Source organism: Tyto alba, unplaced genomic scaffold (genome assembly GCF_018691265.1).
Source record: "Tyto alba isolate M040663 unplaced genomic scaffold, T.alba_DEE_v4.0 Super-Scaffold_6, whole genome shotgun sequence".
In the NCBI taxonomy this organism is placed as follows: Eukaryota; Metazoa; Chordata; class Aves; order Strigiformes; family Tytonidae; genus Tyto; species Tyto alba.
The window spans coordinates 29147656-29161442 of record NW_024881327.1 but is presented as its reverse complement, the minus strand read 5'-3'; the positions used below and the strand labels follow the sequence as shown (position 1 = coordinate 29161442).

General features: G+C 38.3%; 1 protein-coding gene across 5 annotated transcripts in view; it reads right to left on the bottom strand.

The window, feature by feature from the left end:
* The window catches only part of ATP8A1 (ATPase phospholipid transporting 8A1), a 122445-nt gene that overhangs the window by 81278 nt on the left and 27380 nt on the right, over nt 1–13787 (bottom strand). For all 5 annotated transcript variants that reach the window (XM_032999089.2, XM_032999087.2, XM_032999088.2 and 2 more), the window contains 5 exons: nt 13451–13520; nt 12683–12810; nt 4673–4784; nt 3659–3824; nt 1060–1187 (listed from right to left, as the gene is read on the bottom strand). In XM_032999089.2, coding sequence (XP_032854980.1) covers nt 1060–1187; nt 3659–3824; nt 4673–4784; nt 12683–12810; nt 13451–13520 — 604 coding nt within the window. The remainder of the gene's footprint in view (nt 1–1059; nt 1188–3658; nt 3825–4672; nt 4785–12682; nt 12811–13450; nt 13521–13787) is intronic.

Here is a 13787-nt window from a genome sequence, read left to right as displayed (position 1 = left end):
ATACCAGTATGATATGCATACAAAGACAGTGTTTGCGATAATAAATGTCCAGAGTCCAGATTAAGATAAATTAAAGACAACTAATCCCTCATGATGTGAGATGGCAGGGTCAGAACAGAAGCTAAAATTGTCTTTTGGAACAGTTGCCAAGCTATACATTCAAAATGGGTAAGCCTTTTAGAATACAGAACATAAATGAGGAATTTAATTGCATTCTCTTTTTTGTCAATAATTTGTTCTATAGTACAAAAGCAATGAAGAAATCAAAACCAGCTGGCTGCTTACAAAAATATTTAACTTTTAAAATGAAGCATACACTTTACCTGCTACTCCACATACACTTTTATCTGTATCTGCATGACGTCATATCTCACACCACAAATCTGTTTCCCACATTTGATCAAAGAATCAAGGAGTTCAGTATGGTATGATTAATTTACATTTGGAAAAAATGGAAAAATTGAAGGTATGCTATTAAAAGCACTTACATGGCTTTAAGGAGAATACCTCACCCTCCACTCCAAAGAGAATAAACCCTTCTTTCCCCCATTAATTCATTAAGAAAAAAAAATAAAGGATGCCAAAATGACCTGTATATAGTTTGTAGGAGATAATACTGATGGACACTGGTTTTGTACAAAAAAAAAAAAAAAAATTAAACTATGGTGGTGCTGGTAAAATCAGCAAAATACAGAAAAAAATCCAAAATGTGGGCTATACTTAGAAAGAAGAAATGAAACTGTACAAAATTCCACTGGTCTGCAAAACACATTCTTCTGATCATTCTGGATGAAACTGATACCTGAATATTAATAATGGGGAAGTGCAAAGCACATAAAATATGATCCAAAAAGCAGTTTGATGCAGGTATAAAAGCACTAAATAAAACTATTTATTATTACCTTCTCAGACACCAGCAATAATAAAGAACATTCTTAAGTACTTACATTAAGAAAATGTTAGAAAAGAATGTACACATAGACAAGCAATCAATCATTTCACTTACCTGTAAACCAGTTGATTTTACAAATCAATGCATATTGTAAAAATAATACTTACCCAGTTTATGAAATATGCCTGGATAAATTTAACAACTTCAAGTGTAACCAACAAACTGATTGGAATAAGATTATTGAAGAGAATGATAAAAGTCAAGAAATTCAATCCAAAGTTGCTTGCTCCACCATCTGCCAAAAACCAAAACGAATAAAAAAAAAATTAAAACCATAATTAAAAGTATGCATATACTATGTATCCAGAGTATTGCATTAACTGCTGATTTTTAAAATGTTCTGAGTCGAAGAAGGAACTTGAGAATTAATTACGATCACTTGCTTATAAATATGACCTTCATAAGAATTAAGGATCTCTATTATAAAGTGCAGTTCAAATTTAGCAATCTTTGCCATCTTCTCCAATTTCTGAAAAGCAAACTTGGCAGTCATTTCCTCTTTTGCTACATTTTAACATCATAATCTGGGAATATCTATATGTAGTGACTGAATTCTAAATTCTAAATTTTAGAGTTTTATATTTTTAAAGGGGGGAGATGTGGAGTGGAAGAATTTTTTCCCTATACACCCTCACAACTTCCTGTTCTCCCCCTCCAAAGCAACAAAATACTAGGAAAAAGGTAAATTCACACCACATGAAAAGAGATGAAATTAAAGAGTTTAATGAAAGTTCTAAAAGAAATGGAAATGTTAATATTAACACATGAAACAAGTAGTTTAATACTACTTTTTCCTTTTAAAGTTTTAGATCACTCTAGTAGTAGCACCACAGAGAGGATGCGAATGGGAAACAGCAACCTGCTCTCCAGTACAGCAAAAGGGTAAAAGATTTAGCCTGCCTGTCTGTCTGTATTCAAAGATATTTCTAAGAAAAACAACCTCAGACAGCTTTCCACTGCCTATGTAATGTGGACCTGGTTGTTACTCTAAAATCCAAGAGAGCAGGTTTTAGATACTTTCATTAATACCAATTCCAGCATCAAATGAAGCAAAAGTCTAAAAGACCAGAGAGCTAACATTCACCATGACAGTGATATTCACAATAATGACTACTGAGATTAAATGAAATTTGATACCCACTGCTATCTGCAAATAAAATAATATTCAGATATTTATTGTTAACATTACCACTTTTTTTTTTTTTCTGTCATCCACAGGCAACAGATTGTTTTAACTAAATACTAACAGCATTCAGAAAGATGGGGCACTGCTGGGAACCTGTTTCACTACCACATAAAAATTAAGTAACTACAAGGAAAGGGGAATAAATACCTTCTTACATATTAAAAGCAGCTAGTACAAGAACAACTATGAGCTGAACGCAGCCTTAAAGGGCATACCTCACAAAACCCAATACAATTTAATTTAGTCGTGGGGCGTATATCAGAGAATAAACTGACAAGGATATCACTTGAAGAACACACAAAGTATCAGTGGGCACTATTTCATGTTACTTTTTTCAGGAATAAAAACAAAAGCTTCTGTTTTGCTTCACTACTTCACCATATTCTGTAAACTTTTACATTTCTCAGAAAAGAAAAATAAATGCACTGAAAAGAAGAATCAGATTAAAAAATAAATAATGAAGCGCATTTAATGCCATACTTTAATATTACTGGAAATTGTCAATATTCCATTAATTATTTCACTTTTTTTCCACCTCAAGATGGAAACATGAAGGTTAGGTTTCCTCCTTTTCAAAAAAAAGTTTCTTCATCGACACCAAAAGAAGCAAGGTTCTCAATAAACAGAAGTTCATCATAAATGCAGACAACTGTTTTGTTCAACAGAAGCTTTAGGAGAGTGTCTTCAAATCAGAATTCCAAGATTTTTCTTTCAAAATTGACCAAACCACCCCCTAATCCCTACTTTGATGATTACATTCAGCAACTTTGTATTCAAGACTGTTGTTTCAGGAGCAGAAAACCTAGTTCAGGTTCTACTGCCTACAGAAGGCTCTAGGTCCACCATGAGACATTCCAAAAACACGAATAATTGACCCTGAGTGTACTTATGGAAACTTTCTTTAAATATAGTTCCCTCACTGAGAGTCAAATTATGTCAATATGGTACATGCTACTGCAAAGGCCAACATAACATCACATTGCCTTGCATCTGCCGTGAGTACAGCTGCACAGCATGTTAGATGAGATCTTTTGTGCCCATTCCATCTTTTTTAGGAGCTAAGATCCGATGTTGGCAGCCAATTATTTACTTCGATCCCTGTATAGTAAAAATTATAAAGCCACAGCATCATTTTCTGTCATGTGGGAGCTTAAAAATTCAGAAAAGTCACCACAGCTTTAAACGTAATCCATCGGTAATAGCTGAAAATGGCTTTAGCCTGATGTTTAGGAAGCTGGCTGTTTATGCCAGTGGAATGCTGATACAAACCTTGATGAGCTGCAGAGATGCTGAGGCTGAAAGATAGAGGCAAACAACAAAGCTCCCCTTGTTGAATTTAACAAAAGCTCAGATGGCACAGTAGGGTAAATTTTATACTTGCTGCGATACACCTAGCCTAAATGATTTTATTCAACAACCAATAGACTGATAAAAACCACACTGTGTAAAGGATGGTAATCATCCTCCTTTCCAAATATGAAAGACAACTGAACTCTAAAATATATTATTTCACATCTTACAATTTAGATCAAGATACCAGTCTCTTCCAGTATGCCTTCGATTCCATATAGCTGAACCAATGGAGCAAATCAAAGACATGGCAATAAGGATGCAGAACAGAATCAAAATCTGAATATTCGTAATTCGTTCCACATTAGACATTTTAAGAGGTGGACTTGTCGAATTCTACAAAAGACAAAAAACAACAGTGGCTATTAAATGTTAGAAGAGGTACACACAGTTCTCGCTTTTCAAATTACATGATACTGCCTCCTTTTCTAAACATTCTTCCAAATATATCATGATCATCATAAATGGCATAACTGTTTCACTCAAAATAAAAAGAAGCATCTTATAAATCCATGAATTAGAGCTTTAGTTTTGTGTCACAACCAGTTTAAACAATCACACAGAACACTCGTAACAGCAACAGCTAACAGTAAATTTTTAAATGCATGTGCATACACCTTATCAGTGCTATAGAAGACAATTGCTAATACAATCAAACCTTTTCAAATAGATGTTTTACAAATCAGAAAAGCAATAAGTAAGATACATGCATGACCAATATGAAAGCAATCTTTTTTCTCAAATTCATCTCAATTTTGGTATTTCAAACAGCATTACAAAAAGTAATTTCATAGTCTGAGAATGGGTCTCTTCCCTCCTCATTTTGTAAATAGTTTCACTTTGTTTTCTGACAAGAACGCTTACCTTTGTACTTGAAAGAAAGCTCCACAAGAGGACAGTCTTAAGAGCAGTCAAAAATAAAAAAAGATGAACAGGCAAACTATAATGATCCAATTTGCTAATAAAGTAGTTTTCAAAACACGTTACAAAATAGAATCAACGAATATGCTTACTAGGCTAAGTGAGTAATAGTAACAAGAAATTGCTTTATTTTTATTGCTTTTACTTCATAAGAAAGATGCTGACATTTTAACTACTATACTGAATCTAGACATGTCTTCTGTGCTACGTAATGGCATAATAAGGTAACAAAACATAACTTAGAGAAAACCCAAATGACAAACCTGCATAAGTTTTGTGTCATGTCCTGTGTAGACAACTATCCCATGAACCCACTGAGTATTTCTCAACTGAGCTCCTCGTAGAAGAATCTGATCAGATCCCAATGGAACAGTACTAGAAGGAAAGAGTTTTATATTTTAGCATGAAAACAACCAATATCAATGAATAAATGTAGCCAGTAGTTGTTAAAACTTATTAGCTAATTTCTCAAAATTTAGATGATTATTGTAAATATGCTAGGAACCTAATTTTCAGAGTTAACTTTTTGTGAGTGTTGACAGAGAGAAAGCATGGCAATTTAAAGTAAGTCCAAAAATTAAAGTTTGCAGAAATATCACCTACCACTTAATTTTCAATATAGACAGTAAAGATATAGTACTACTTAGCAAGCATACTGAAACTAACAAAGGCTAAACAATCTAAATGCTGTGTAACCACCAACTGCCACTTGCCAAGGTGATCAGCTCTGGAGCAGGTATGTCCTGCAGTGCAGTGCATCACGGCATGGAAGAAGAGGTTTCCTGAGCCAGGAGAACACCAGGGGAGCGCGGAGGTCCACCAGGAGACAGCAGCTCTCACGAGAGCCAGGAGCGATGGTGGAAGATTTAAATGTGTAAGCACCATCAACTGTCACTTGCTGAGGGGATCGGCTCCAGTGCAGGCCAAGGGCACTCACCCTACCTGCCCCTCAAGGCAGAAGGGCGGACACTTGTCTGAGAGCAAAGGCTGCAGCTCCGGCTGGAGGATCTGCGCCATCTATCCCAGCGGTGGCCAATGCCTCCCCCCAGATGGAGCTGCGGATGGGAGAGGCTGTGGTCCAGGCCTCAGGCTGCAAGACGTGCCCAGATATTTCTACTGGGTCGGGGACCTGCCTGCAAAATCTGTGCCCAGGGGGAAGCCCTCCTGTAGCAGGTGCTGAGCTGCAGGAGGCCATGAGAAGGCTGAGCAGCATCTGGGAGGCTGAGGAGTTAGCTAGCTGGTTCCAAGCACAGTCTGCAGTGGGCCCGTAGCCAAACAGCCAAAAACTCCCTCGCCAGCACATGTGGAAGGGAGGGAGGCCAATAATGCAGAAGAATGGAAGCTTGCAATGGCAAGGACCTGCAGGAGGAAGAGACTTCCCCCGATGCCTGAGGTGCCCTTGCAGAACTGCTTCACTGCTCTGCAGACTGAAGAGGAAAGATGTGTCACAATCAGGAGAGACACTGGAGCTGAGTAAGGCAGCTTGGTCTGCTCCCCGTATAACCACCAGCGCAACTAAGAAAAGGCAATGGGTGATAGGATTAGATCACTCTCCTCTGAGGGATACAGAGGCACCATCTGCTGACCTGATGCACTCTCTAGAGAGGTGTTCTGCTTACGGCGAGCTTCTATCAGGGATGTCACCAAAAGCCTGCTGAGACTTGTACAGTCCACTGACTATTATCTGTTGCTGTTGCTCCATGTGGGCACCAATGATACAGCCAGGAGCACTCTGAGGAGTATGAAGAAGGATTACAGTGCCCTGGGAGCAGTGGTAAGGGACTCTGGAGCGCAGATACTTTTTTCATCAGTCCTCTTGGTCAAAGGGAAGGGGTCTGAAAGGGCCAGTCAAACATAGCAAATCATCAGTTGGTTACAGGACTGGTGCCAGAGCCAGGGGTTCAGCTACTGCAACCATGGGACTCGCTTTGAGAACCCTGGTCTACTGGGGGCTGATGGGGTCCAACAGTCAGAGAAGGGGAAGAGCATCTTCAGTCATAGGCTTGCTAAGCTGGTGAAGAGGGCTTTAAACTAAAGTTTCTGGCAGAGGGGAAGCTCAATCCATCCCACTCCTACCAGCTTGATGCCAGTGACAGCAATAGATGCCCAGAGCCCGGAGAGGGATCACAGGTCAGCAGAGGAGCACCTGAAGAGCAGCACAAGGGAATTCCAGCCAGTAAGTCAGCTTCATCAGGAGCCCAGCTTAAATACCTCTATGCAAACGCACATTGCATGGGGAATAAAAGAGTAGCTCGAGATATGCACATAGCTGCAGGGCTATGATCTTATTGGCATCACAGAGACTTGGTGGGATAAAGCCCTGGAGGGAAGAGGGGCCCAAGAAAGATGGTTAATATTCAAGTATCACCTTCTCCAAGCTCAGGAGCAATGTATCCCAACAAAGGGGAAGTCAGGCAAAAAATCCAGGAGGCCTGCATGGATGAACAAGGAGCTCCTGAACAAGCTCAATCATGAAACAGAAATATACAGAAGGTGGAAGCAAGGACAGCCAGACTGGGAGGAATACAGAGAGACTGTCCGAGCAATCAGGGATCAAGTTAGGAAGACCAACACCCTGATAGAATTAAATCTGGCCAGGGACATCAAGGGCATCAAGAAAAGCTTTTATAGGCACACTGGTGATAAAAGGAAGACTAGGGAAAATGTGGGCCCTCTCTGGGAAGAAATGGGAGACCTGGTTACCCAGGATATGGAGAAGGCTGAGGTACCCAACAGCTTTTGGCCCGAGTCTTCACCAGCAAGTGCTCCAGCCACACAACCCAAGATGCAGAAGGCAAAGACCAGGACTGGGAGAATGAAGAACCACCCTCTCTAGGAGAAGATCAGGTTCAAGACCATCTAAGGAACCTGAAGGTGCACAAGTCCATGGAACCTGATGAGATGCATCTGCAGATCCTGAGGGAACTGGAGGATAAAGTGGCTAAGCCACTCTCCATCATATTTGAGAAGTTGTGGCAGTCTGGTGAAGTTCCCACTGACTGGAAAAGGGGAAACAAAACACCTATTTTTAAAAAAGGGACAAAAAGACCCAAGAAACTACAGTTCAGTCAGTCTCACCTCTGTGCCTGGTAAGATCATGGAGCAGATCCTCCTGGAAACTTTGTGACCAACCGAAAGCTTTCAGATTTCCTCCTTTGCACTTTTTAGACAGCATGGAAAAGCCGTGTGGTGCAGTCAACACACTGGAGGGAAGGGATGCCAAGAGGGACCTTGACAGGCTTGAAGTGGGGCCATGCACACCTCATGAAGTTCAACGAGGCCAAGTGCAAGGTCATGCACATGGATCAGGGTGCAATCCCAAGCACAAATACAGACTGGGCAATAAGTGGGTTGAGAACAGCCCTGAGGAGAAGAACTTGGGGGTACTAGTGGATGGAAAACTGACTGCGAGCCAGCAATGTGTGCTTGGAGCCTAGAAAGCCACCTGTCTCCTGGGCTGAATCAGGAGGACTGTGGCCAGCAGGTCAAGGGAGGAGATTCTCCTGCTCTATTCTGCTCTCGTAAGACCCCAGCTGCAGTACTGTGTCCACCTCTGGGGCCCCTAACATAAGGACAAAGACATGCTCAAGTGGGTCCAGAGGAGGCTACAAAGATGATCAAGGGGCTGGAGGACCTCCCTTCCGAGGACAGGCTGAGAGAGTTGGGGTTGTTCAGCCTGGAGAAGAGAAGGCTCTGGGGAGACCTTATAGCAGCCTTCCAGTACTTAAAGGGGGCTACAGGAAAGATGGGGAGGGACTCTTCATCAGGGAGTGCAGTGACAGGATGAGGGGTATCATTTTTAAACTGAAAGAGAGTAGATTTATATTAGATATAAGGAAGAAATTCTTTACTGTGAGTGTGGTGAGCCAGTGGCACAGGTTGCCCAGAGCAGCTGTGGCTGCCCCCTCCCTGGCAGGGTTCAAGGCCAGGTTGGACGGGGCTGGGAGCAACCTGGTCTGGTGGAAGGTGTCCCTGCCCATGGCTGGGGGGTGGGAACAAGATGATCTTTAAAGGTCTCTTCCAACCCAAACTCTTTTATGATTCTAATTTTCCTTCAATTTATGATTATGATGGGTTTTTTTTTAAGTGTATGCTGAAACTGAACTACTCTTACAAAACTGATTTTCCAAAGCAATTTCCAAGCGAAATAATATTCTGTACTCTTAACTTAATCCACTTGTCCAGTGAAATAAATATCCTTTATGAATATGACTGTTCAAAATTCATAACAATATATCCCGTGCTTTCTGTAAATTGAAAAACCAAGTAAGTTTACTTGCATTATTCTTTTGAAACTGCACTGAGTAAACGAGCAACAAAACCTCATAAGACATTGGAAACTTTTAGCTGTCTTAAATTCAGACATCTGACTTTATACATACACTGTAGTTCAGGTTTTCCTTAAAATATACAAAGTTTTCAGTAGTTATTACTCTTTTCTTGGGACAAACAATACCATATTTTTGCACTGTCCTTTCTATAAATACCAGCTAGCAGTTCAGACTTGTCAATAGTGCTCTAGTGGTTGGCATTCTTACCTAAAACAACTATCTCAACAGTTGTTTGAAATCAACACATTATGAAGGTCACAAATTGCTTAATGACAGCAACTATATCTGTGATCTGTAAGCTATAAAGAGTTTGAGTAAGCCATAACTTTGGTAACACAAAAAGCATAAAGTCAGTCTCGGTAAGTTTCAGGTAATAATTTTTTCTGGTCCACCATGTCCCCTTCTCTCCTCTCATATAGAAGCTTTTAAGATTCAAAGACTGCAAGCAAAGAGGAAACAACACATTCTTCCTCCCCTAAAATTAACAGTGGCAATGTTCATTTGCAGAAGCTAGAAAAAAATATTTGATCTGGAAAAATATTTGAGTGCTTTACCCATAAAAGCCATACAAATAACAAACACCACTCCACTACAACTCAGTCCACTTACTTTCTAGAAAACTAGCATGAAGCATAATGACTGTTTGACGAATCATTCTCCCCACCAAGTATGTGTGTTTCAGCAACTGAAATGTTGAATGATATTGCCATGGAAAGTAATTCCAGGAGCAGGCACTTCATCAAAGAAAGGAATCAGAAAAGAAAACTGGAATATAAAAAATACTGAGATTTCCTTGCTTTCTAAATCTGAACTCTATTGCTCCTGTATTTGATATGTGTTCATATTGTGGCAAAATTAAGAGATTAAATGTACTTTCTAGTATGGAAGGAACTGCTGAGGTTTCAATTATACAAGAATCATGAAGAAAGACTGCTGTTGCCATCACAGACTGCTTCTGAACTTACATTTATTTAGTTAATTAGTTGCATTCCTAGATTAGAATCATCCTAAGACTTTTGTACCATCCATCAGCACAATACATAGACATTTCGGTTAAGGAATGGATTACATGTAATTCCAAGAATAATTAGATATTTTTAGTTTATTAACACTAACAAGAATGTCACAGAAGATGAAAGGCATATAATCAGAGAAAGTTACTTTTAAGTTCCCCACGTACAAATTGGAAACCGTTTCAACTGTGGACCTTCACTGGAATGCCAAAATACTTTCTATCCCTTCTACTAACAGAAGAATATCTAAGAAGGCAGAAGTCAAAACATTCCACTCTTATTTCTTGTACTCCTTGAAGAGTCAGCTGAGTTCTAAGACTCTTCCTGACACCTCCTGATCTTCCTCTTTGTTTTCCCCTCTTAAAAAACTGTGAAGAATATGCAGTAAAGTCCTTTCTACTGCAGGAGCCATTGATTCTTTTTCCATCAGGACACTGACTCTCAAATGGATACCCTTCTCTTGGGACACGAATTTATCCTCAGGGTCTGTTATTGGGAAGACAATCAGAAGAGAACTGGGATTGCTGCTGGAACTGCTGCACAGAACAAGAAGATGAAAACAGACAGCAAAACAACGAGGGACATCAAAAGCACAGATCTGCCAGGTGTCATGCTGATCCTCAACTTTGTGATCTTACCCCACTCTTTAATGAGGTGATGGTGCAATGACCTGACAGAGTTCTGAAGTCTCTACTTCCTGGCCTCAGCCTTCTCAAAACTGCTCCAACTCATCTGATTCTTTTTGTGTACTACCTAACTAATGACTCCTTGGCAACATATTCGGGTTGTATTCAGTAAGGGATGTTCTCAATGAGGAAATACCCATTCAGCATACTTTTCTGCCAGGGCTGTCAACTGTATATTAAGAGCTAATAATTTCTAAGGCACATTTGAAAGAAAAACATTTTGATATGTAAGCTTAACAAGCATATTTTACTCTTATCCAAAACTTTCTTAAGAACGTCTTCAGGAAAACATTTTTTTTAGGTCTGGACAACCAATATCTGCCCTTGTTTTTAACTTGCTCCCCCTTTTTCTCCCAACCATTGTCTAATTACAATTTCAAATGTATCCAGGCTAAAAAACTGTTATCCTTTCTCTTCATGTCTTCATTACCTCAAATGAAGTGGCATGCTTCTGTATATTCATGAGCATAACAAAAAGCTGCACTCTTTGGAGATTAAGAGTTAACACACTCAAATGCTGAGGACATCCTGAAAACTTTTTGTCCTCTTTCAATCCACAGATTTAACCAAGGGGCAAAATAACTGTAGTGGAGCTCTACCTCCTTGAATACTGAGTATCCAAAAGAAAAAAAGAGAAAATTTGTTTTTTTGAGTTGCTCTCCCATGAAGGAAAAAGACAGAAAAGGTCAACCAGTTACAACATTTATGGTAGTCCCAAGTTATCTAAAAGGAAAGAAGAAAGAAGAGGGAGATACATTTTCAGTATCTTCCTTTGCTTTTGCAAAAATGTTAAGATGGTAGTGGCTAAAGAGGAAATCACAACTGCTGGATCTACATAATCTGGTAGGAAGGTCTTAATGATCTGGATAAATAAATACCAGTTAGATGAACTTGTGCTACTTCTAATATAAGCAGAATCAATTCCTGATTTTTCAGGTTGAAAATAAGTTCAGGATCAAGAAAGAGTTACTTACCTGCAATTCTTTTTCACTGAAGGTAAATATTATATTAGAGCCACACTTTTTGAACTGTTCTACTGCACCAGAACTTTATTCAAAATATTCCAGAACTGAATTTCTGAAATGATAAATTGCTTGACCAGCAGATGGCATGCTCCTACACATTCTTGAGGCATAACAGCCGTCAGCACATTCAATGTTTCTTTTTAAAATCAAATTTTAAAATTAAATAATTAGATTTACTATAAAAATATGTTTTTCTCTCTAGCCAGGGAGGAAGGATGAATGTGTGGATCTATTATAATTATTACCTTCAGAGAAGAATTACAGGTAAATGTTTTTCTCTTCTTAACGACAAGTACAGTGGAATTATAATAGATCCACACTCTTGCGACTGAAAACTCCTGGAATGCATCTGTAAGAAATCCGTAAATAAAGAATGGAATTAAAAAAAAAATTATTTAATAAATAAAGTATTTAATAATTAGTACTATAACATATCAGTCTGAAAACACAAACATGAATAATATTGTATATGGAGAAATAAATGCCTACCAAATAAAAGAAAAATCATACTGTAAATCTTTGGGAACAAAGGACTTGGCAATTCTGGATCTAGTAATGAATTTTGTACTCCTAATACAGCACATTTGATTCAAACCCATAGAAAACTCCAAATATCAATATTTGGTAAGCACTTAAGTATTTTAAGAATTTTTGAAGCAGTTTTACAAGCATGTATATTGTAATTGCACGGAGGCTGTCTATTTTTACAGAAACCTACTTTCAGTAAGCTAAGATATTAAATGTCTTTTAGCTACCAAATTCGAATAATTTCAGGTATACAGCAATGGATTCAGTTCCACTCCAGACTTACACAAACAACCGAAAACAACAATAAAGATAGACAAGAAATTACCTCTGTTCAGCTTCTGTAATAGAAACTTAACAGGCAAGGAATGAGATGCTTAAGAAGTGAATTAGTAGATACATGTTCTAGAACTATTAGAATTTGATTAGCATTCCCTTCCATAGTTATTGCTTTATAAAGGTCAGCTAGTATAAAAATTCAAGTTGTAGACATTAGGAAGTATGGTTCTATCCCTGAAGTTTTTTTTAAAGAATAAAGTCTAATAAAGAATACACTACAAAAGATTTTTATCTCTCTAGTCTTAACAGAATAAAGACTTTACTATTCATATTTTAACTTGAGTAGTTTAACAACATATAGCTATCTACTGTTACATTGAATCTACTGAGATTATCTTCCTCAGATTTACATACCCATGCCCATCCAGTCTGATGTTCCCAACAAAGTCATAGAGATGTCTGTTTGGGCTCTCACATTCAATTCTGCCTGAAAGTCTCATCAAGCTTTCTATGTCCTTTATGTCTGATGTTAGTGGCAAACCCTGTAAACAAAATTAGTGTATCATGACATTTGAAAATCAGTTTCCAATATACAAATCTATGTATTATAAATCTGATAAAACACAGAAAACCAGTATCCCTATGGCAACAAAATGTGACTGCTACCCTTAGTTGGCACACTGCTGGATGCTACAGACAGCGAAAAAGTCACCTTGGTATCTTAAAAGATCATGATGAAGTCAGGGTCATAACTCATCATATAACTCAGCAAGAATGACCCTCCATAGAGACAGCACACTCAGCCAAAAATTGCTATTCCCTACCTGCCCCTCAAGGACAATAGTGGCACTATCATCTTCCTTCTGTAGGGCTTCTCCCTCATCTATTCTCTCAAAACAAAACCAGTATCCAACTACAACTCCTTCCACCTATCTTCTCAAAGAAAAACCCTAAACTGTAGGGCAAGGTATGGCTTAGGTGTAACAATTTGCTCCTTCTGCTTAGTTAATTGAACAAAAACTTTTATAATGTCAATAACTCACAGCTTCTTATTCAAACCATTAAAATTTCACAGTCCTCTAAAATGGTCATTTTGAATGACCAATGTCATAAAATATGTTTTTTATAAACAACGATAGATTAAAGTAATATTAGCAATATTCTCAAAAATTAAATTCCTACCTGTCGAATTTTTAAGTTTGTCTCACCATCTAAGTTAGATGTTTCGATGTAGCACATAGCTTGCGGTTCACTATTAAGAAAAAAATAATCCTTAATTTTAAATGATAATGTCAAAATCACTGAACTTTCTGTAATCTTTTAATAGTTTTTTATGCAATCATTTTTTTTTCTTATAAAATCTTCAGAGCTAGAATAATTTACAGCCAAATATGTAACACCAACAGTACTGTACATTTTCAGAAAAGTTTGCCAAAACCTACCTACCTCAGATGAAGCACTGCTAAAGATGTTGTACATGGTAAATTTTCTGGTTTTACATAAGATTAAGATACAGGCA